Source organism: Corvus cornix, chromosome 2 (assembly GCF_000738735.6).
Source record: "Corvus cornix cornix isolate S_Up_H32 chromosome 2, ASM73873v5, whole genome shotgun sequence".
In the NCBI taxonomy this organism is placed as follows: domain Eukaryota; kingdom Metazoa; phylum Chordata; class Aves; order Passeriformes; family Corvidae; genus Corvus; species Corvus cornix.
In genome coordinates this window covers 150,855,811-150,881,154 of record NC_046333.1, presented here as the reverse complement: position 1 = coordinate 150,881,154, position 25,344 = coordinate 150,855,811, and the positions used below count along the sequence as shown (strand labels likewise).

At 40.5% G+C, this 25,344-nt stretch overlaps 1 protein-coding gene across 3 annotated transcripts in view; it reads right to left on the bottom strand.

Annotated features, from left to right (window-relative positions):
• Positions 1-21,899, bottom strand: part of DENND3 (DENN domain containing 3) — a 32,970-nt gene extending 11,071 nt beyond the window's left edge. Inside the window, exons 1-12 of one of the 3 annotated variants that reach the window (XM_039549273.1) lie at positions 21,726-21,899; positions 15,675-15,948; positions 15,011-15,126; positions 14,360-14,499; positions 8,935-9,046; positions 7,660-7,779; positions 6,544-6,762; positions 6,115-6,236; positions 5,482-5,637; positions 2,228-2,324; positions 855-958; positions 392-573 (exon numbers count right to left, since the gene is read on the bottom strand). In XM_039549273.1, the coding sequence (XP_039405207.1) occupies positions 392-573; positions 855-958; positions 2,228-2,324; positions 5,482-5,637; positions 6,115-6,236; positions 6,544-6,762; positions 7,660-7,779; positions 8,935-9,046; positions 14,360-14,499; positions 15,011-15,126; positions 15,675-15,948; positions 21,726-21,809 (1,726 nt within the window). In that variant the 5' untranslated portion in view covers positions 21,810-21,899. Of the gene's footprint in view, positions 1-391; positions 574-854; positions 959-2,227; positions 2,325-5,481; positions 5,638-6,114; positions 6,237-6,543; positions 6,763-7,659; positions 7,780-8,934; positions 9,047-14,359; positions 14,500-15,010; positions 15,127-15,674; positions 15,949-21,725 lie in introns of those variants that run through there. The other 2 variants (XM_039549274.1, XM_039549275.1) reach the window with 2 other exon arrangements.
• Positions 21,900-25,344: the final 3,445 nt, after the last annotated feature.

Below are 25,344 nucleotides of genomic sequence, written 5' to 3'. Positions count from 1 at the left end.
CAATTACAAGAAACAAGAAGGATTACATCCATGCTAGGGACACACATACATTTCTATGCCCATTGTCTTTATTATCAGAATATTCCCTAATCAGATAATATCAATTCTGGAAAAGGAAAAAAAAAAAAAGAAAAAAATCCCTCATGTAATTATTTCTAAACAGTGGTAAGCTTAAGCCTGTGTTAACAATCACTCTTTTGTGGTCCAGCAAAACTTACAGCAGGCTACAGACTGACTTCACAAGCAAGGGGAAGCACAGACAGGCCCCAGCTCAAAGCGACTCAGCCCATCATTTCCTCCCAGCAACTGACACTGTTTCTGTGACAACTGCTCAGTGATGTCACCCCAAAAGACAACAGAAGAGTATTTGTCCATCACAATCTTCCCTTACCAACACTTGTTTCTACTTTTCGAAGTGAGGAGTTCCTGATGGGGCCCTCTGGCAGTTTGATGTCCTGCAGGTTGGGCATGCTGATCACCATGCGCCGGCTGGCCTTGCGCTCTGCACTGACTCGCTTGGAAGCCATTTTCTCTATCATCAGCCTTCTGGGGGTGAGAAACATCAAATCAAACCTGAGAAAAATAAAAATAACACATAACTAGTTTCAGAAATCCGTACACATACACTATAAATAACTGCTTGTTTTTATTTTTTTTTGTATAATAGTATTACATCTACAATTTCAACAGCCATGTGTTCATGTAGCCCTTTTACAATAATCTTAATTGAGTTAAGAATTAATCATAATCTTGTTTATAGATGGCCTGATCTCATACTAATAGAGTCAAAAGGACTTTTATCACTGATACTAACAGAAGATTCAAAACCAGGATAAGAAATGAGAAAACTCTACCTGTCCTCTTCAGACTGGGTACTCAAGTCAAGCTGAGCAAAAGCATCCATCTTTCTGTTCAGACGAGCTTTAAGGAAAGAGTGAAACATGTAGGTCTCCAAAACCTGTGAGACACAAAGGGGTTAACGGTGGATGATTTATAAATTTACATTAGTATGTTTTCCTCATTTTTATTATCTTTACATATGCATAACTGAGACCTTCCAATTTAGCAATCACAAAAATAAAAAGATTGAAAGCGTCAACAGAAAACTAATTAAGATTCCATTCACCTTCTGGACTTTGATGATATTTGCTTAGTAGGAAACAGTAATCTCAGACTGCCCCCCAAGAGGTGAAACCAAACAAAAATGAGAAATACTGAGCAACAGAGCTACAAGTTTAGTATTATCTTTCCTACTTAAACCAAATGCTGATAATGCTGTCTATGGTTTGGAATAAGAATTTTGGGGCCCTCTAAATTAACATTATGTCATCATACTGAAAAGACAAGTGAATCTTCTCTTCTTCTGGTAACCCACAAAACTGCTCCCTGATCAGGTAATTATTGTAGTGTCATCCAGAAATAACTTCTAAAAGGTCAAATTGCTCCTTTTAGGATAGAGGACACCACAAAAACTGCCAGGTGTGAACTAAAAAGAGGGAAAGCCACCATCTCTCATCACTGCGCAGTAAAACAAGGTGGAATCTGGGATTTGAGGCAATACAACATGTCTGTTATATAAATGTTCAAATGCCTCTAACTAATGCACTTGCAATGTACTATGTGAAACAGCATCTCCAAAAGCATTAGGATTCCCAATTTCCAGTATTCCTCCAGTAGGTGGCATATTTTGCTAGCAATTTTATGTCCAGGAGATTCCAAATTTCAGTCCTTTCTAATGGATGTTTTTGAGTTTTCTTAATATAATTCCAGACACCACTAGTAACTGCTCCATATTGTGTTATTTTTCAAGATTCATCTGAAAGCAAACCTGCCACTTTGCTCTTCCTGGTATTTAAGTGAGTCAGCTGCTCAAAGTTCTTCTTAAATACATACAACTGAGTTTTAAACTACTATTAAATTTCAATTCATAAAATTGCCACCATTTAATTTATAGCATTAGAAACTGCTACTGAAAATATTTTCATTCTTTCTGTTCATCTGAAATCCTGGTCAGAAGATTTCCAATCAATTTCTCTCCTGCAGACATATTAATAGGTTCCTTTTAGTCTGTTTGTTTTTAAGAATGTGTGCATATATTGGAAGCTTTATCCAACAAACACTATTTCTCATATAGGATTCATTACTTTGTTGCCTTTAAATTGCCAGGTATTGGCATTAATCCTAAAATACAGATTTATTAATAACAGAATCACAGCACTGAATTTACCTTTTTGTAGAATAGCTGGTCACCGATTGCCCTTGTTTTCAGAAATTCTTCACTGTTAAACACTCTGTGTTCATAATTTAGGTGGTCTTTTACCTCCCTGGAGACAAAAATAAATAAATAGGTAAATCTGCTTGGAGATTTGTAAGCAAGTTGTATTTTTGCAATAGCAGAAGCCCACTGGAACTACTAGAAACATGCTGCAGCATCAGAAAATGGAATAGCAATGTGCTGCAGTATCAGAAGGCAAATTCAGTTTTAATGAACAAGTCTGAGTTACTGAATCATAGAAAAAGAATTCAAATTCTTAGAAGTAATGTGGGCTATCTGCTGACAAACTCACATACACTCTGTGAGATTTAGTAAACCATGAAAGAGAATCTGTGTAAATCATGCCTTAGGCTCCAATCCTGGAATTAAATTTACATACACAGTTCCTGAGTCACACACAATCCATTGGAGCACAAAAGACAAGTGCATTTATCACGGGCAATTTGAAAGATGTGACCTGAGCTCACACTGTCCCATCACATTGCATCTGTAACAGGCACACGAAGAACAGGACTCAATTTATTATTACATCTTATTAATAGTTTATGCAACCATATGGGGTCAGGAAAAATTACAATCAATAAAAGGACATAGTTCTACATAATTCCATATAATTTAGCACTGTTTGCTTTAAACCTGGAACCTCCATGCAGACAAAATCACTACAATGCTTTGCTGAAAACAGAACAACTGGCAGCATAACTGCATCAGAGTTACTTTCCTTCACTCCTGGATGCTGGCAGACTTAGAAGATAGAAGAAACAAGGCTGAAAAAAAGAACAGAGAAAGTTTGAAGGTGTCATAGGTTAGCAAGCATAGCCCCAGAAGGGATGTCCTTGCTAAGGGGTGCTCACAGTTTCCTCTGGGACCTGACAGAACCTATCAGCTGGCCAGTTTGAATATGGACAATTCTTTAAGCCACTTAAAGTTGTGATCACCTCTGTGATCCACACTTAAGAATAGACAAACTCCCCCCCAAGCTCTCTCTCGTTTCTGGTGCTGGGACAGGTGGCTGCGGGCCCCGTGTGGGGGCCAGCGGGCCCGGCCAGGCCCTGCTTGGGCCAGGCCGGGCCAGGCCACGGCCATCCTGGAGCCATGGACCTGTTCCAGCCGTGGAACCCCCCCCACTGCCTTGCCATGGGCAGCCGGAGCAGCTCGGCTCTCCCCCCTCTCCACTGCGATAAGAAACATTCAACATTCCAGCTGCAAAGCTGCAAGGCCGAGGTGAGATTAACCCTTTTATTGCTGTGAAGAGCTGAAACCCTGAGGGAAGAGAGAGCAGAGATGCTTAAAGCTGAAATTCTGCTGTGAAGCTATGATATATCAGAGTATCCTGTTGTAATTTCATGAAGATATGGGGGGTGGAGTGTTCAGCTCGTGAGCAAAAGCACCTGCGCTGAGATAGGCAGATGCTGACGCAGCTGTAATTTCATGAGAAGTTTGGACAGGGAGAGATGAACCAGATGAGGACTTTTGCTCCAAACGGGAAAGGAGAAAACCTCAGTCCCTAGAGATGCTCCCAGAGATAGTCCTAACGATGAAGATGATGAAGACCCTTTGCTCCCAGGGAAGGAGAAGGGCCTCTGGTTTTGTTTCTGAACGGCTCAACCTTAAAACTGTACCCCAAAAAAACTCCAAGAGTGGACCCTCGAAAGCAGTTGCGGGAAAAGCTGCAAGTCGGGGGAAGGGACTCGCATCGTGAGCAGAGAGACTCCTCTTCCTAAATGGACTGAACAATATTTGGAAGTGGGCGGCTGTCTCGTTGTGATAATGGTTTCATAGCACGAACAAGAAGAGACTTCTCTTCCTAAATGGACTGAACAAGGTTATTACGGAAGTGGTAAACAGACTGAACATCTTAAGGGTTGTCTTTTTACATTGTTAGTGGGAGAAGGGAGGAAGGTGGGGGGAGGAGAAGAGTTCTGAAGGTGGTATAATTTTTTTTCTTCTTTTAGGTCTGTTAATAAACTTCTTTATATTCTTTCAAGTTTGGTGCCTGCTTTACGTTTCTCCTAATTCTTATCTCACAGAAGATACACAGTAATGAGTATTTTGGACCAAACCACTACACTAAATTGGTGTTTCTGCCCGGTTACAAACCCAACCCGCTACAGAAGGGAAAGAGAAAGAAAGCAAGAGAAGAATCAACCCCTTTGTGACACACATTATCTCTTAGAGAGCAAAGCATCTGTTCATTTTTTTTGCAGCATTTAGTGCATTAAAGAGTTCAAGCTGTTATGAGCAAAAATACATTTCTCCTCATCTTTGTCTGCAATTATTGTTGCCAAACACTGAAATCCACAAAATCCCACTCTGGAAATAAATGCATTTCAGTTTCCATAACTAGCTATCTGTAAAGGCTGTTCTATTCCCCACACCCAGCAGCTACTCTCCTTGGAGGGTCCAGGCACTTGTAGGAACACTCCTTAAGATGATCCAATAACAGACACCTGACATCTGGACTCTGTATATTAACCCAGCACCTTCTGACTGAAAGTGCCAAGGAGAATTCCCATGAGCAATTCAGTAGCTGATCCAAAGAGAGGAACCACCTCCAGCAAGAGGCCACATCAGCATTAAAATGCCAGTCCCAAACACACCCAATACCCCACATTTCTTACCAAAGAATTACAGAATACCCCGAGTAGGAAGGGACCTACAAGGATCATTGAGTCCAGCTCCTGGCCCAGCTGTCCCTTCTTGTGCCAGCACTTTGTCCTTGAGTTTCAACAGCTCCTGTCCCTGCTTCATTCTCAGGTGGTTGCACTCTCCAGGTATCTCATCCATTCTCAGCCCAAACACTCCCAGGTGTTCTGAGCTCTTGTTCCTGCTTTCAGCTCTTCTACCCTGTCCTGGTTTAAATTCAGGTTCCTCTAACAAGAGTGACCAAAATTTGACTGATATCCCTGCTGGGCCCTAAGCTTTTCCAAGGACTGCACTTCTCTTCCTGAAATCTTCATACAAAAGACAAGGTCAAAATTTTGTCAAAGTTTTATCTAAGATGTTCTAGCAATGTATATGTACATCAAAACATCAATGACTCATATTCCAGCAGGCTACAGGATCTCCTTCTCATAATCCCTAACAAAACCTAATCTCTACAAAATATCTATAAAGTAAGACGAAATGAGAATATTTTCACAGATGCTTAAAGTACTTAACCAGTACCACATGCTCTTGTAATAGAAAATACTACATCCACTTACCTGAAGATATTAACAATTAACTGCAACATGGTTTGCTGCACATCCATGTTCAGTTTCTGTTGCCAAGCCCTTCTGCGGGTTTGGAGCTCACCAAGGTCTGTGCTGGCCCGAAGATGGCAGAGCTCCAGATCAAAGTGCAGCTGCAGACCCTCCACTCTACACACAAAAGAAAACTATTAACTTACATCCTAACATCAACAATTTTTTTTCATACTTTTAAAAAAAATAAAAGTCATTTAGGCCTGTGCATCTTACAGCTGAAGAAGTGCAAGATTGATTTACAAGTGCTGACAAGCTAACAAGATTTCAGGGAGCCCCACTCAATTAAATCACAGTGCACTCAGTCTTCCTTGTAAAGTTCAGACTATAACCGTATCAATAATAAAAAAGAAACAAGCATTCCAGTTGTTACAGAATTATTTGGTGATTATGACTGCTTAATACTAATTAGTATTAATTAGTATTAATTAATACTAATAACTGAAATTTTCAATTTGCCCTTTTAAAATACAGTGGGGTTTATATGAATGAAATAATATAATAATAATAATAATGAATAATACAAAATAAAAAACTTGGAGCATCATGCATGATTTATGCACTAAGATAAACACATCTTCAAGATCTTGTCACCTTTTTATGAAAGTTTCTGCTGCTTGTGCTGGAACATCTGGAATCTCAAGCTCCTCTTCAACCATTTTTGAATGTGTAATATCTCCATTATCTATATTAATTAGAATTAAATCTTCACCTTCCTTTTAACAAAAGAAAATAGAATGACTGTACATATATTTACATTGTAAAAATATTTACTTCTCATTTACATACTCCTCAGACAATTAATTTCATCAAGGAGGTAAACCAGAAAAGGATTGAAATTTTTTCCACAAGTAGAGAATTGTATGGATAACTAAACAATTACATTCAAAACAAATAAATACAATTGCCTTAATAGATGCTAATCTCAATACATAAACACTTAGTAATCTAATATGCTCTAATATGGAAGGGGACAAATGCACTGCAAGTAAAAATCAAGAGTGGTAATGGTGTAAAACATACCGTGCTCACTTCACCAAAATGATCAATATGACATCCCATGAGAAAAGATGTTGGAGCCATCACAAAATCCAGCATTTGCCGAGACAGAATAGGCACAAAAGTGTGCTGCCACTGCAGAGGATGAAGGTACAACATAAAGCATTCAGCAACAAGTGTCAGGAGAGCCCAGTCAGAAGAGAAGAAAACGATTCTCTGCTCAGTCAAAATGCAAGTCATAATCTGGAAAACAAACCCAGAATGTTAAGTATTTGTAATGAGGTATCTAGAACACACTAGAAATGCAAGTATTTCATCTGCATGTGAGACTCAGCTTCATGAGCTCTCATTTTTAGTAGCTACCTTACAGATTTATAAAATTAAATAATGTCCATTTCAAGATGCTCCAGCTACACAGGACCATTTAGGATTTGAGGTACTTTTATTCATAACATGCACATGTGGGCAAAGCCCAAAAAAAATAAGGCAGTACTGCCAACTCTCAGGACTGAGGAGGTTTCTTGGAGGAAGTGGCTCAGATGCTACTGGTGACCTTAAATAACCTAATTTAACTTCACAGGTGGCCTTTGAGCAGGCAACTGAATTAGGTAACCTCCAAAGGACACTCCAGCCAATATTATTGTGAGATTCTGTGAAGCATTGAAAAAATTCAAACAGCCTTTTGGATTTCTTGTCTTTCTACACCATTTACACTTTATTTGTATGAGAGTGCCAACTGTCACCAATCCTTCCTTCTGTCCCCTTCTTAAACGTGAAAAAAACTCTTATAAATCTTGTAGTGAATGTAGTTTCATGTAGTGAAAATTCAAAATAAAATATGTCAATTGGCTTGGATATTTACATTTTAAAATACATTCTTAAGAAATTTAGCACCTATTTCTAAACCACAGGAGGAAGAAATGCAATATGCCTTAATCTAATTGGGTCTATAAATAACAAAATATCTTAAGAATAAGTATATTTTATTGTGCCAGATCTCTAACATTCAGAACTAATACTATTCTGAATTGTTGGTCTTTTAAAGTTTTTTTAGTAAATAAACATCTTGATTTTTTCCTAAACTACAAATTACCAGTACTTTCAATCCCTAAAACATTTTAAAGTATGAGTTAGTTTTACCTGCAGCACCTTCTCTGGCTTGAAACACAGCAATGGAAGATGGAGATCCAAGTCAATAATTGGACTGTCTGGATCCTCTCGTGAAGGAATTATTATTTGAAGAGGTTTCATATTAAATACCTGTAATAACAGATGGTTTCTGTTTACTCCTTAATGAAAATGTTATCACATGACATTTAATTCAGGATTTTAGTTCCAACTACAAAATATTAATTTAAATTGAGAGCAAGAAGACAGGTGTTTGCATACTGCAGAACAGTAAAATTAAAAGAGAAGGAAATATTAAAAGACATAATAACTAGTTTGAAAAATTAATATGGACTTGTTTCCTCTCATTCTCATAGGGTGATTGGCTGGCAAATTTTTTTTAAAAACATCTTTTAACAGAATTAAACTTGCTTTGTTATAAGCATAACAAAATAATTGAATTAAATATGTAGATACAACTGGGAAACTAAATCGATTGAAAAAATTCATATAGGAAATAGAAAAAATACCAACGAAGTAAGTGAGCATGGGTTGTCATGCTAAGAAAATAAAACAAGCCAAAAGGAACGAGGTCTCTCAGCATTTCAGATACTTCAGCTCAAATCTCTGGGGGTCAGATCCTGCATGTGCTGCATATTTCAGCACTCACAGCTGGTTTAGCCAATCACCCAGTTGTTTTCCAGCTATGCTATTTTTCCTCCACTCCTAACCCCACATCCCAGAGTCAAGGAAAGCAGCTAAGGAGAAGTCCATGGCTGAAACTCTGCTTCCCTGGAAGCCACTGCAGTAGATAACAACAGAGTGTGTGCTGAAATCACTGACCCAGCTCACATCTGGCTTGACTTGGGAAGGGTCAGAATGGAACAAATATACAGCACTAAATACAAATGTTGATGTGAGTTTCCCCTCTCAGTTTGGTCTTATCCAGGCAGCAGCCAACTGAACATTTCATCCACATCACACTGTTCTGCTGCTCCCAGACCTGCCCAGGCATCATCTCAGACCATAAATAATTGGCATGAGCCAAATCCTTCCCAGAGGAGTACTGAAAACTAAAGAACATGACTGGCTAGCACTCCAGCCTGAATGCTGGCCACACTGTTATTTTCGCCACTAACAATGCATAACCTTATTTTCAAAGCACAGGTAGTGACATCAGTCCCACACCACCAAGTACAATCTCTGACCTGACACTCATGAATGTCACCCAGTTTACTGAACACAGCATTTTAGTATCTTAAAAGAAATAATGTAAAAGTGATTATAGAATTCAGGAGGAGTAATTACCAAGTGGAGTGGTCCTGGTGGCGGGCTGGGGATTAAAAACAGCTTTGCTGCAAATTCTTTTATGTACTCCTCGACATCTAAATCCCTGAAAGGTCGTAGCTGCACTAGTAAGCTGTAATTAAATGATAGGAAATTACTTATCAATAGTAACATGCAAACACAGAAAACTCTTTCTGCTGATAATCTTGAAAAAATTATTAGGAGTAATGAAGCTATTATTTCAGCTAATTAATTTCTAATTTATTAGATGCTTCAGCAGCTTCATTAAATTTTAATGATGCTGCTGCGTCAGAAGCAGAGTTTTTCGTACTCCCATGTATAAAACACTACTGCATTATATCCGAGGAGACAGCACAGTGGTTTGATGGCCAAAGGAAACCACGTGTGAGGCGAGATGGTGAGATGTAGCTACAGTGTCTTATAGAGACTGCTTGAGGAACCAAACCCACAGCTGCAACACAGTGCCTTGGCGTTCCTCCCATCCCAAGCATCAGACACCAGCTCTGAGATGGAAAACAGCACCAGAGGAAAAGAGGGGTTGCAGACCTGGGTTTGACTGCAGAGGAATGTGAAGCAAGAACCATATTTAGCATAAGGCTTAGGCCTGTATGGACACTGCCCTTTGCTGTCATTCCTGCCCACACAAAAATAAGAACATTTGTGCAAACCTGACATATGTTTTTGGCTTAAAACTTATTACCCTAACAAAGGTCACGTGGTTTTTATTATACTCCAAATAAATTACTGAACATTTAAACATACACACCACAGAATTTCTGAAATGCAACAATTACCAAGTTAGATATTTGTGGTCACAAAGGGCATCTTGTTCAACAGAAGATTCTCCTGCACATTTATAGCAAAGCCCCCAAATCTTTACAAATTCAGAAATCTAGGCCAGCAAATCTATATATACAGAAACTAGGAACTGAATATGGTTTTCTTCTCCCTGAGGGTTTTACTTCAGTTTGCAGCTTTACTGGTTTCCTGCAGAAGATTACTCGCTGTTCAGGAAGAAAGCAACTGAATAGGTCAAGAGATACATAAGAATTCAGGACACCGTATTTGTGTATAGCATTTAGATTCCAGAAAAAAACATATTCTGTCATATATCACTGCACTTTTTAATGAGGTATTTAAATTCACTATACTCCCATATGAAGAAAGACCTGGGCTGTTATAAGTATACTCACAAAAAGTCCATCAGCTCTTCAGGGGCTCAAAGAAAGGAGAATTTAAGAATTATCAAAGTAAACCAGACAGTAGAACCATCAATTTAAACAAATACCCTGTCACACTTAGTAATGCCTCAGATTTGGCCTAACAGATTAAGCAGACCTATCTTTTTTTTTTCTTTGAGACAATACACTCTTATCATGACATCCAGTAAATGTCACAACAGAAACAACGTGACTGAGAAAGCAGCAGATGTAAAGAGAGGACAGTAAGAGCTCCCTAATCAGGACATGGTGCCCATTAATGCAGCCTAACAGCAGCTGACAGCTCTGCACTGCAAATGTCTGCAGAAATAAATGAAGTAATCTCTGAAATACTCAAGTGGAGAGCTAAGGAGTTTATGAACCTTTCATTACTGCTATTAACTGTCCACAGACAGGTGTTTCAGAGAGCAAGAGCAGCTCAGAATAGGCCCTTTGTACTGCCTCAGTGCTGGGAGCTATTTGCACACTCCCACCTTTTCCCAAGGCAGCTGAAAGGACGAATGCATAGGTTGGAAGATTTACTGTTTGAATGGAGCGTATTCATCCATCCAACACAGAAGTTCATCCAGGAGATTACTGCCAGGAATATTTCACTTTTCATGCAGTCTAACAGACTGAGGTAATACTACATGTGCAAAGTGCCAAAACCTCTCAAGTTAAAACTGAACCCTTTCAAAAAATGTAGAGTAATTCAACAGCCACCGTGCTGTGGAACAGTTTAGGTGCACACCTGCCTGCTTTGGAGAGAGGCAAGACATACTCCACACAAAATGTTCTGGATTCGGAAGCACTGTGTGCCAGCAATACGGAAATTAGTTATAAAATTAATGACATGGAACACAAAGACCTTCATTACTATGCTGACAATTTGCAAATCCCCTTGCAGTTCAAAGCATCTACATGGATTTATGGCTTGATGCTGCCTGTGCATCTCAGCTTGGTTGTTTTCAGTTGTGATTTCTACTCTGCCACTTGAAAAAGTTTAGGAACCTGGATTTTATCTAGGAATACTTATGAAAAAAAATACCTTTGATGATTGCTCTGACTGAAAACCAGTACCACCTCACCTACAGACAATTCTGCACACTTAGGTACTGAAGAAAATAATCTATGCACAGAATTCTGGAGAAAAAGGAAACCTTCTGCTGCAAAAAAACCCATCCTGAATGGAAGCAGAGCCCCTTTAGATGCTACTTCAACATCAGGTCTTCAGGAACAACAGCATTCTTGCACTAGTTCTCACAATGAAAGGGCTACACACTAGAAATAGGTGGTTTGAGGTCCACTAACAAGTGCTTTCAAATCTCCTGACTGGAAAATAATTAATCAGTTGAAGCATCCTGCAAAACACATCTGCTGCATACCAAGGATACAAGTGTACTGTTGAAGGTGTTATTATTTGTTATGTATAAGAGGCACTGCTACTTGAGTACATCCAAACAATGAAAACACTTAATTAGCTGTTTAACTCATTGGTCACCTGATTACACACAGTAACTCCCTTTCTGGTTTATAGAAATACAATGTCAATGCTTTGTAATGTCACAAAGTCAGAACATCTCCAGCTGTATGGGGCACTACATTTAAAATATATCATAGAGGTCTTGGCTGTAATTGTTTATGTTGCATTCAGAACAGCCACACACCCCAGCAGCTGTTTCATGCCACATGGAAACATTTCAGTAGTACAACCTAAATAAGGAAAACCGGTACCTCTCCACCCCTTCCCTTCCCTCCACCCTAGTGTACTCTGGCACAGTGAAATAGTTTTCCTAAAAAAAACCAAGACACAAAAACCAGAAGGGCAGACATTCTGAAACAATCCATTAAATAGTATCAAGATAAAGGAAATTAAAAAAAAAAAAACAGAGTAAAATTTAATGGAAACGTGATCAGTTGAGTTTCCAGTACAGTGGGAAATGCAAACACCAAATTCAGCTCTGTCACTGGCATTCCCCTCCTCTCCTTCCAGTCACACACACTCCCATCTCACAGATGCAGCAGCAAAAAGGAGAAGAGCTGTGCAGCTGTGTGAAAAATTCCCCTGTTAAAGCACCAGGACAACATACAAGACTAACATGGAAGGTTATTGTCCTGCTGAACTTCCCTATAAATATTCACATGTTTACAAATCACTTTAAGCTCAGATGGTAGGGTACTGATCAATCTAAACTCCTCTCAGAAACCAGTACAGACTCAAAAGAGAAAAGTCACATGTGGTAGTTGGCTTTGGACATTAATGCTTTAAACAGGTGCTAAACCCTACTATATATGATCAAGGCAGAGGTGTTTAATTATAATGTTTAAATAATTATAAAGTTTAAAATACCCACCCAGAGGCAGAAGCAGCTCTAGAGGGTTAACTCTACCTGGTTACTGTCTCCTCTAAACAGATACGAGAACTAGAAACACTTTTGCAACATCTGGAATTTTCCATGGTTGTTCTGAAGATTTTCCCACTTCTCCCTCAGCAGGCTCTTTTAAAATCCATTTGCCAATTGACTGCTTCTCCCAGCTCAGAGATGTCTCACTTCAGAGAAGAAATTACTTATGAATACTCTACATAAACCACTGATGAGTACTGTAACTGTCAAGCTGAATCCATATTATTTCTCACTCAGTGGAAAGCTGGTGTGAGGTGAGCCCTCTCACAGGCTGAGTTCACAGTATAAAAGAAGCAGGAATCCCACTATAAAGGCTTGATAGAAACAGTAGCCAGAGCTGTAGTCACAGCTGGAAGAGTTCCATATGCAGATTAGCATTGACTTGAGATTTGAGATTTATAAAAGGCAGCAATGAATCAGTTCCTGCAATACCAAGGGCTGATGTAATTGACTGAAATATAAGAAGCGGGGGTGGGAGTGGTCTGGGCAAGAAAAGAGAAAGGAAAATAAACATTTGCTTTTTATTTCACTGAACATTTTGATTTCACACTGACCTGTGCACAGTGAGTTTCCATCATGTTGAAGTCCCTTGTCCACATTAAACCCCTTTACTAATGCTTTAAAAATGACAGAGCAGAGGTACATGCCCTTAAGGGCTGCTAGAGTGATTCATTTCTGATCTCACAGCCTTTTTGAGCCAACGTCTCAAATGCCCAAGTGGAAGGCACTGCTTTGCTCCTCCAGGGCTCTCCTCATGTAAACCAGGGAAAGCCAGTCAGTGCTCCAAGATGATCCAAATCCACAGCATGGGGAAAAAGAGCTGCATGGGCTGGGGAAATCAATGCTCAAGTCTCATTTGGTCTGGAGCCAGGTTGGGAGTTGGTGATGCACCTCAGTTGGTATCCAGAGAGTGCTCCCTTGCTCATCTGCTCGAGACACGAGCACCAGCAGAACAAAGGGGAAGAGTCAAGCTCCAACCTAAAACACCAAAATCTTTCAACTTATGTACAAGAAGCAAATACCTGCAACTGGCTTCAAATTTGACTCTAGAAAGCTTGACTGAAATTTAGTGAAGAAAACCTCTTCTACCTTTGGACCACAGGTCTGCAAGTGAAGACACACAGTAATGTCCAATCTACACAGACAGGTTCCCTGATATGAAGAAATTTAAATTCATAAAAGATGCAAATAGATCCTAACAATTTAACAATAAAGTAACCTCAAAATAAGTGAAATTACTTAATTACAACATATATCCACGTTCACTTACCTTTTCAATCATCCACACTGCAGACTGATTGTCTCTAACCAGTGTATCCTAAGAATTTCTCTGCTAGTTCTACAACAGCCAAGCAACAACTGTACTTCCTCAAGTGACTTGGATTATTTCCCTGAAGTGTCATTAACTGCTTATTAATACATATATATTCATGTTCTTATGACATTTATTTGGTGCATTATAAAAACCTCTTTGTGCTTTGAAAGTGATTTTTCTAAGAGTGGCAAAATTACAGTTAACCACCTTCCAAAACAACCAATAATATCTGTGAAAAATCTGTTCCCTACACATCAGCAAAAACCCCAAAGAAAATGAAGACAACATCATAACTAATTCCCTTGGTATTCAGAATTTGCACTTACTGTCTGGGCAACATTGACATAGCATTTCTTCTTTTCCTCTCCTGCACACCTCACACTACCTTAACATAAAACTAACCACTGTTTCACCCCCATGCAGCTCTCCTGACCACATCAAGCAAATTCAGGTGTTAAAAACCTGCAGTCATTTCCAGCAGAAACACACAGGGGAGCAAATCTTACCAAGAGAGACAATCCTTGAGGGCATTAAAATATGGGTATCTGGATATAACACAAACAGCAAAGGGTACAAAACAGACAGGCACCTTCCCAGTCTGCGCAGACTCCCAATGGCCCCACCCATTCGAGGAGCTGGAACCATCCTGCAAGGAAACTGCATATTAATGTCTTTATATTAATCACGAATTTATGGCTGATATTTTCTTGAGAACCTTAGAGATGTGATACCCAATTCCCCCTAAATTTCAAAGGGATTTGGATGTCTATCTCCCTTTAGGTCTTCAGAAAAATGTCAGCCTGTAAGACTTAAACAATATGTATTAAAAAGAATTTCAGCACAAAATGTATCTAGAAAGAACATGTTTCATTGTTTGGAAAGAACAATCTTTACCAAAAAAAATCCAAGGGATAAAATCTGCTCCTAAATATCTAAATCTCCTAAATGAAATCCCTAACAATTTTTCCTAATGCAATGTGTTCCAAAGTACTTAATTTAAAATGGCAATATAAAAGTATGATTTGTCCTGTACTACTTCTAACATAGAAACACACCTGTTAACTAATTTCATAAATTAAATCTCACAGTATTTTCAAAGTGCTTTGTTTTTATACATTTTAATATGTTCTAATAGACGAATGAGTTAAATAACATACTTGCATAGACCGGTAGTACTGTGCAACAACACCATATGTTCTGTTACCACAGACGTCAGTGAAGACCAGGAAATGGATGTGGTCTTCTTTTGATTCAGAACTTATATAAAGTCCTCCTGAAATGAACGCAGCAACAATATTTTTAATTACATATTTAACTACTGCTGTGTGAAAGGCAATTCATGACAAATACTGCACATTGCCACTTCATTTCAAGAGAAATGTTTCATTTTAAGGGATTAAAATGTAATACACAGTCCACTTGAACTAAAGGTTGTTACAGAGGCTATAAGATGCACATTACTGAAGAAGCAAAAATGGAATTATTCTGCATTTTCAGAGACAAAATACAGTAAATGGGTTTAATTCACTTTTTTTCCCCCAAGATATTAAAAAGGTCTGCAATAATGACACACATATTAAAATTTCTCCCATTAAACCCGGAGGAAATATTCACTACTTCAGATATATCAAAATGCCAAATGAAAAGCAAGAGAGTACTCAGCCATTTTGGGGGGAAAAATAATTTTTCAAGTGTATCCATGTGTGCACTTCACTCAAACCAAGATCTACCAACAAGGACTAAAAAATAAGGGCTGTAGTATAGGTCAACAAATATATACATTAAAACAGTTCTCAACAATAAGTGTGAACTCTCATGTACCTGGGAAGCAGAGCTGTGGCAAAGCAATAAGATCAATGTCCTTTGGAATTGTCACATCTTCTGTGTCAGGTGCTTTCTGCTCCCCGTTGAGGCTCTTGGCATTTTCAATCTTGGGTCTCTCTTTTTTCTTTCGGAAGGACCGGCGTTTGCTTTTATTCAAGTTATTGCCAGCATTAATCACTTGAAGATCATCTCTGCTGATAAATGGAGGCACAAATACAGAAAGAACTTCTGGATCAAGGGGTGGAAGACTTTTGAGTCTTCTTTGAGTGCCCTATAGAAAAACAACAACAAACAAAACAAACACTAAGTTGACACTCATCCTGATACGTGTTTTTTTTAATAATTTTTAACTCTGTTTTTTCTCTCCCCCTAAAATTGTGGGTTTAGAATACATTTTTTCTTCTTCCTAAATAATTCATTTCTCCTTCTTTTTTTTTTTTTTTTTTTTTGTTTTATGCATGTTAATGCAAGGAGAATGAGAATTTTTAGCAGGCAAGGAATCCTTCATCATTAAAAATGCACCATATCAATATTACGCCTTTGCCAAAAGAAAATAGCAAGTATCAAATACCATATTTCCTCCTTTTCACTGTTAAGATACACTTAAGCTATACTTAAAATAAACACTGGGAATAGGAGAAACCAGGCAACAAATAAATTAAAAGAAAGAAAAACAGCTGAGCCTCTTAGATAAGTCTTCATTCAACTTCAGGAAGAACTTCCTTTTAACTCAGAATAACATGTACCAAGAAAAACCCCAAACAACAAACACAGACTTTCACAAGACAACACTCAACTTTATAAGGCAATTAACAAAGCACAATTAAAAACTACAATCACTGTTACAATAAATACAACTTTAAGACACTGTAAAGCATGAAGCCGTGAGAATTCCTCCATATACCGATGACTAAGTGGAACAGGCATCCCAAGAGCACATATGAAATTACAACATTTTTCGCAGGCAGCTTTGCAAAGTACAACTGGCCTGAAAGCCCTCACTGCCCTGCAATGAAAACCTGCGGAGGAAGTGATCAGAGAGATTTCCTTGAACTTGGGAGCACTTTTTGTATTCTTGACCATATAGTCGAGCCAAGTAGCTGCATTTCCAATTACTTCATCGCAATTTTAATTCTTCCTGCAAGGTTAAAAAAACAAATAAAAGCTTTGTTTAACCAACGGATATTTGGAAACAGGAAAGGCGAGCCCCACTGTGGTAAAAAGTTGTTTCGTTTTCAACTTTTTGCAAACAGCTTCAAAGTCAGATGAGGTGAAGTATACATGCTGCTTTTATCACCAGACATGATGCAAGATGCTCCTTGAGAACCAGTGCTGGCCTCACCCATCATTTCCCTATTGTTTTTTAAACAGCTACAACATAGAAAACTCTGAAGACAATCTTCCACTGTCCGAATTTTGAGACAGAAGTCTCAGCACTTACGTCCCAGAAGGAAGTCCACAAATAGGTTTTTTTTCCACATTTGAGCATCATAGGAAAAATGGGAAGGAATGCTTCATGATATATTAATTATGGTATCTTAAATTCCATAAACTGCACCATATTTATAATAGGGTACTCTAAAGAAACTACTTCACTAAAAATAAGAAGCAAAAAACCACTTTTAATGAACAAAGAGCCTGAACTAGAAATAAATTGGAGTGGAAAAGAAAAGGTCAGGTAAGTATCCACTGGGATAGTCAAAAGACAGCAATGACTTTAAAAAGCACATCATGGATTGGGGTACTGAGTGCCACATCCTCCCCATGCTAAGAACTTTCAAGTGTCATTTCCTTAGTTGGCAGCTGACAAAGGCAGTGAAGAAAGTGGAAACACAGATAAATTCACCATGATCACCCTCAAACTAACATGCAGCTAAGCATTTCAGGAGGAAATTAAGAATTAAGGCTCAGCCCTGAGGCTGTTACGCAAGAAAAACACAGATGTAGTCCAACAGCAGCCAACTCAACTCAGCAGATTTGTCCCACTGAGCTTTTCATACAGAGTTGCTTTGACAGGGCAATCCCTGACTTACACTAAGGCATCTCTGTGCTCTGAAGTGCTGGATGGCAGCCAGCAATTTAACGGCCTCACAACCTAACAGCTCCTGAAATGGCAGATCCTTGATGTCTTGAACTACATGAGAAGCATTAAACACCATTTTTTCCCCACAGAACAGCACTGTCAGCACTGTCGCTGACCCACTGACTCAGTCCCCAGCATTCGAGTCAGCTCATATTAATGTCTTGGCCAAAGTCACATCTTCTTACTCCTTGAGTTCAGGGATAGTGAATAGGCAGCAACAGAACAAACAATATTCACTTGTTTCTGCTATTCTTTGAATACTTTATCTTTTCTGCTGCTACTGTTACTTCTTCACTTTGAAATACTTCTCTTTTGTAGCTTTTTACTACCAAATGTCCTTGCATCATACATATTTTCTTACAAACAGAAGTGGGGGACTTTATTCCATCCCCATTTGCTGAGAGTGTTCCTGTAACAGCGGTGCTGTAAAGGACACCGATGCAAGACAGACTTTTACAATGACTGCATTATTCAAACACAAAGAGCAGTGTGTTGAAACCACAAATCAGAGCATGACCTCAGTCGTCTGGTGTTTCCTTGACCTCATTCTCCTCTTCCCATCACTGAAGAAGTTAATTTCACTTTGAATGTCATGAAAGAACTGGCTTCTTTAACAAATAATCAGGCAGGGAAAGTATGAAGCCTCAGAAAAATTAGATTGGGCAGGACAATTAGGTTGCAGTAATAGGACAAGAGGGAATGGTTTTAAACCAACAGAGGGCAGGTTTAGACTAGATATTAGAAGAAATTCTTTATTGTGAGGGTGGTGAGGCACTGGAACAGGCTGCCCAGAGAAGCTGTGGATGCTCCATCTCTGGAAATGTCCAGAGTCAGGCTGAATGGAGCTCTGAGCAACCTGGTGTAGTGGAAGATGTCCCTGCCCCACAGCGAGGATGTTGGAACTGTGTGATCTTTAAGGTCTCTTCCAACCTAAACAACTGTAGGATGATCTCTGGAGATTCTTGTACAACTCTTTGCTCAAAGCAATTATAAGGTTGATGTTAGGTCTGGCTGCATTGGGTTTCACTCAGTCAAGTTTCAGAAGTCCCTTAGGAAGGAGATTCTTCCGCCCTTATGCCCCAGCCCTCAGATAGCTCAGCTTCTTCTGGACTCACTCTTGTTTGCCAGCAGTTGTCCAGTAGAAAGGTACCCAAATGTGGGACAGTATCCCAGATGGGAACTCAAGGGTGTTGAGTAATAACAACAATAGTAGTAATCCCTTCCCTTCGCCTGTGAGCCACAGTCCTGATGATGCAGGCCATTACACAGTTACTTTTCAATCATACAGTGGCTTGGGTTGGGAGGGACTTTAAATTATCATCTCATTTGAATCCTCCTGCCACAGGCAGGGCATCTTCCACTAGACCAAGCTGCCCAAAGCCCCACCCAATTTGACCTTGAACACTTCCAGGGATGGTGCATCCACAACTTCCCTGAGCAACCTGCGTCAGTGCCTCACCACACTCACAGTAAAATTCTCCCTAATATCTAATCTAACCCTGCCCTCTGTCAGTTGAAGCCATTCCCCCCTGTTCTATCACTCCATGCCCTTGTCAGAAGTCCCCCTCCAGCTTTCTTGGAGCCCCTTCAGGTACTGAACAGGTGACCCCAGAGCTTTCTCTTCTTCAAGCTGAACAGCCTCAAGTCTCTCAGCCTTTCCTCATACTCATCTGCTCATCTAATAGTCTTTGTGGCCCTCCTCTGGACCCAATCCCAAGAGGTCCATGTCTTTCTTGTGCTTAGGACCCCAGAGTTGGATGCAGCACTCCAGGTACAGCAGAGGGGTCAAATCCCCTCCCTCAGCTGCTGCCCACACTGCTTTGGAGGCAGCCCAGGACATGGCTGGCTTTCTGGGCTGCAAGTGCACATGGCTAGGGCATGTCCCACCTCCCATCCACCAGCACCCCCAAGTCCTTCTTGGCAGGGCTGCTCTTGATCCCCTCATCACCCAATCTGTACAAAGAGTAGGCACTGCCCTGACTCAGGTGTAGCACCTTGCACTCAGCTTTGCTGATTGTCCCAAGGTTCCCACGGATTCACTTTTCGAGCTTGTCCAGGTGCTTTTCACTGCAACAAGCACACACTGATAACTGATGCTCAATCTGATCACACATAATTTCTTTCAGCCAAGGAGGCATAACAGAAGCAGAAAAAATTGTTTTGGTGGTTATGTCTGCATCAGCAGGGCCAGCAAGCACGAGACAAGCTCTGTACCACTAACTGTGGTGGGTAGATACAGAACCCGAGGATGGAACCTGTAGGAAGATCTGAGACATGTCACGGACAGCTTGCATACACTTGACAAATCAAAACTCAGCTTTATAGATACAGATAACGTAGGGAAAAGAAGCATCACTACTGTACATTTCATTCTTACAAAATACATGCTTCCAGTGCTAAAAAAGAAATCTCTAGCTGAAAATAGCAGCCTTTGATCTTTTCAAATTGAAATCTCAGTGACAATTTTCTTGGCAATAAGGATAAGCAATGGATGACAGCCCAGAAACTTCTGTTTCATGAGCTTCAGTGGGAAACTGTATGTTTTTTCCTGGAGTCCCCATGAACAACAGGTCAGTCATATAAAAATTTTCTTACTTTGTGGGTGGGTTATATCACAGTCCCATTGACCTCATTTGCTTTATCACTCCATGTGATAGAATGCACCAACGCACTGTAAAGACCAAGATTTGAAGCACTATCAGGATTTTTACCCACTGTTTCATCTGTAAATACCATCAGAGATACACTACTTTCCATTGGAATGGTATCTTCTGTCGATAAAGTCTTTTCTTTCTACAGCCACTAAAATTAGCCATAAAACATATTCCATTCTCCTCATGTAGATGTAAATCTCTAAACTTGCCCTAAGACAGTGACTGAAATTCCTGTGGTGCAACAGCTTGCAGGGACTTTACTGAAGTTCATATTCACAAAAGAAGGGACTACTTTTTTTTCTGATACCTTTTTGTATCTTGAGCAAAGAAACAATTCAGAACCTGCAGTGTGATCGGAATATCAGAATGGCTTCTGCTTTCTGTAGCCAATTTCTTATTTGTTGTTCCACAGGGTTTTTTTCAGAAAGCAGTGAGATCAAACTAAGCAAACTGGAATGAATAAGAAATTCCCCTTCCTTTGGGTTCACTTCTCATGCTTCTGATAAAACACCATGCACATACTGATTTCAAAAGTCTGGTGCTAACATTTAGGAACTATTTTCCCATTCTGAAGGTACACATGAATGAGATCCTGGAATGTGAACCTGCGCTTGGCTGTTATCACTTAAGAAGCTGACATCAGCAAAAGCTGTCTCCTGAGCGAGTGAACAAGCAAGAAGCCCAACAAAGACTTCTTTATCTAATGCTATTAGAGCACTATCAAATTCAAGTTCAAGCAAAGCAATTGAGATCCCTGGGAGCTGTTTGGCTTTTTTTGCACGTGCTGGCACCACAGCTCTTCCCATTGCGGGGCACCTCGTAGGTATGGAACAAACCCGTCAGCACACTTGAACCAAGCAGAACCGGGAGGAGGGCTATAATTGTGAGCCCACATGTGAATAAATACAAACAAATTATAAATCATATATTAAAAGCAGTAACCAACCCATCGGCTCCCGCCGTATCCAAGTGGTTCAGATTATGCCAAACTCAGTGCACTTGAGCACAGGGATTTAGATCTCGTGTTTTCCTGAGGATACAGATTGCTTTTCTCTCCACAGGACGTGGAGTAACACCCAGAAAGAACACGCATCCTTAAGCGTTTTGCTGTTCCTATTTATATAAACCTACAGTGAGTTCTCCATCTAAACTCAGACCTTTGGAAAAGTGCAGCCACCTCACACCGCTACCAAACTCTCCCTGCTCTGCTGACGTTCGCCTGTCAAAACAACTTTCTGTTGGGGTATATCAGCTCCATGCGCTGACAAACCCTACCCCACGCACTGGCACCGCCCGCCCGAACCCGCTCACCTGGAGCAGCGCCCGCACCCGCTCCCCGGGCGCACCGACCACCAGACAAATCTCCAGCAGGCCCGAGGGCAGCACGTCCTCCATGGCACAGCGGGGACAGGGCGGCTCCTTCCCTGCGAGCAGCGGCTCCTGCCCTCGGGACAGCGGCGCCTTCCCGCCCTCAGCGCCGCCCGGTCCCTCCCCGCGGGGGTGGTCCTGGGGGGAGTTCCCGACGCCACACACGGGAGCCCTACCCGCCCGTCACGACTCTGAGCTCTTTGATTGGCTGTCTCTCCTGTCACTCGAAGGAGATACAACCAGTCAGAGCGGCAGGAGGTGTGGCGGGCCGGGCGGGGGTGGGGCTTTGGGCGCGAGCGCGCTGTGTGTGGGGCAGAGGCGCTGGCAGCTGAGGGGCTCCGGTGCGAGATGTTGAGGTCTCAGGATTGAGGGATAAAAGATGAGGGGCTGAGAGTTGAAAGGATGAGGTGCTGGAGGATGATGGGCTCTGGGGTGAGGGGCTCAGGGTTGAGGAACTGAGAGCTGAGGGATTGAAGGGCTCAGGGCTGAAGGCTGAGGGTGCAGGGCTAAGGGGCTGAGATACCATTGGCCCCTTTAAAGACTAGTGATGAGGTTTGTGATTTACAGTCACGTGATTCCACGTTGACATGACGAAGGGCTATATTATCTGCTACTTCTAAGCAACAAGTTGAGGACCTAACTTGATCGAGAGGAGTCCGCAGTTGTTGCTCCATCCCTGGAAGTGTTCAAGACCAGGCTGGATGGGATTCTGAGCAGCCTGGCATAGTGGAAGGTGTCCCTGCCCATGGCAGGGAGTTGCAAGTGGATGATCTTTAAGTTCTCTTCCAACCCAAACCACTCTGTGATTCTTTCCTCACCTCGTTTCTCTGTCTCACTGAGACATCCACTGGGAAAGACACTTCCCGACTCAAGGTCGAGTTAATTTTTCTCCACGGGCTGTTTTCCTCGTGGGGCTGTTGGCCCGGAGGGGCTGAGGTGCCTCAGGGCTGCTTGTCACCCTGTCAGACATGGGTGATGTCATGGTCTGGCGCCTTCTTAAGCACAGCCATTCCCTGCTGTTTGCTCCAGGTGATTCAGCACGACTGTGTCACTTCAGCACGACTGTGTCACTGCCACTACACGAGAGTTTTCTATTTACGTTACCACAGGTCACAGTTTCAATGAACTGTAAGCACAGAGCTGGTGCAGGCTGTGTGGTGCTTTCCCCTCTGGAGCAGCAGAGACACAGCACAGGGAACTCCGAGGTTTCTTCTTGAGCTGTTTAATCTAAATACACCATGAGTCACTCTGTATGTATTGGCTCTGTACAGATCTTCACTGAGAGAATGTAATTCCTCTGGGACCGGAGCATAAAGTACCCGAAACTAGAGATTGGTTTCTCTGAAACTGGATGTATGAGATAAAGTTTCATCACAACCACAAACATTTTTTTGTGGACTAGTGTTCAGGTATTTTAAGTGCAAAAAAAATCCCAGTCTAAGTGGTTCCAGGAGTTCATGAACTTCTTGTCAGTTCAGGGGTCAAAACAGGCTTCCTCAAATGTATGAAGAACATAGTGAGTTTTATTATTTCGTGGGGGTTTTCTTATCTGAATTTTTGTGGTGTTAAAGCTCAGGATTATACAGCCTCTGGTTGTCTCAAATTTTGAGGAAGACACACATCCAGGATATAGGAAACTCTGTTCATATAGCAGTGACTAAAAGACGAAAATTCTTGAACACCTGGAAGTTCAGGGATCACTTCTGCAAAGTGGTAGAAGATCCAAAGCTCAAAGATTTTTGTTCATGAACTTTGAGGTCATAACGGTTTGTTAAAATGATCTTGTTTAGCCTGTGTAGCCCAGGTCACAGAATCAGAGTGAGTCCTGTATTAATGCTGTATCTTCTGGCTGAGGCCATCCAATAGGAATTGTTAACAGTCCCTATTAAATGTTGGGCATCTCATTTTTAGTTTCACTTTTTAGCTTAGCTCTTTGTCACTGGATCATGTTACACTGGCTGCTGCTTGAACAGACATTTTACTATGAAAAGATTTCTCTCTGCAGAGTTCAAGATTATTAATCTCTATTTCTAAAAGATTGTACAACTCATACTGTTAAAACTCCTTTCCTAATCACTTGTGTGCATCTTTTCTCAAATATTTCAAATTTTTCCAGTATTATTTTTGAATTATGAACACCAAAACCAAAGCTTTATTACTGCTGAATGTTCAGTGATAAATCACATTGCTGTTTCTGACTGATATCCCCACCTAATTAAAACACAGACAGATACATGAATCATTCAGAAAGGATGTAGTGTTTAAATTAGTTATCCCCTGCAACTCAGTACAGTTTTCTTAGGGTTATTACTTCCAACATGACAATCCTACATCATACATTGCTTGACCTGTGACTGTGACCAAGCATTTGACCATATTAAAAGAAAATTACAAATGAACCAAGGCTATTAAGCAATTCAGGTCACCCATAATTAATTAATCTATATCATGATTATTTTCTGATTTCTCTGCTATCTGCAATGATAAATACTGGATGATTCTTGTTCATAATTAATGTAGCCCTCAAAGCAAAGATACGGTGAAGTTATTATCAAAACAGAACTACAAGATGAAAGGTACTAATGTTAATCTGGTAAAATCTCAAGAACCCTGGAAGGAGAAAACCTGCTATATGGGGTCCCTGGTAAGAGACAAAATCATTCACATAAGAAGAATACAAAAAGATTCATGTAGTTGAGTAATTTTCTTCCTAAGAAAAATTGTCAGCTGAGGAAGAAATGCCACCTTTTAATATGTGTTTTCTTTTTGTAAGATCACAAATACAGTAAATGTTTGTTTGTTTGTTAACTCCCTGAGGTGGTACTAGGCTGCTGAATGCAGAAAAAACTGCTGTTCTTGATATGTCCTCAACATGGGAAAGGCTTTCTCAGACCTACAGGGCCATATCTGAATAATTAAAGATTCTCTTGGCATAGAATCTAATTTACCTTCCAAATACAGTGTTTCTGTTTTAGACAGACTGCCTCTGTTAAAGGGAGAAAATAATTTCACAAGTTGTATTCTTTTGATGTGATCTTGTTTATAAAATAACTGAGTGACTTGTTGAGTTGTAGATGCCTACACTGCAAACACCTCAGTCCTGAGGGATGTGGGCCAGGTGAAGAGTCAGGATTCTGAATTTCAGGAGAGCAAATTTTCAGCTCTTTAAGGAATTAGTGAATGGCACCCCCTGGGAAACTACTCTTAAGGAACTGAGAAGAGCTGGCAGCTCTCTGAGGACAATATTCTTTGAGTGCAAGAGCACCTAATTCCCATGTGTAAGAAATTAAGCAAGGAAGGCAGGAGACTGGCATGGGTCAGTCAGGACCTCCTGGTCCACCTGAAGTGTAAAAAGGAAATGCTCAAGCAGTAGAACAAGAGACAGGTATCCTGGGAAGAATATAGGGACACTGCCCAGATGTGTAGGGATGGGATCAGGGCAGCCAAGGGCACAACTGAAGCTGAATTTGTTGAGGGATTTTACAAGTGTGTTGGTCAAAACTGGAAGATTGAAGAAAGAGTCCACACCCACACACACAGATAAATAAGACAGGAGAACTGC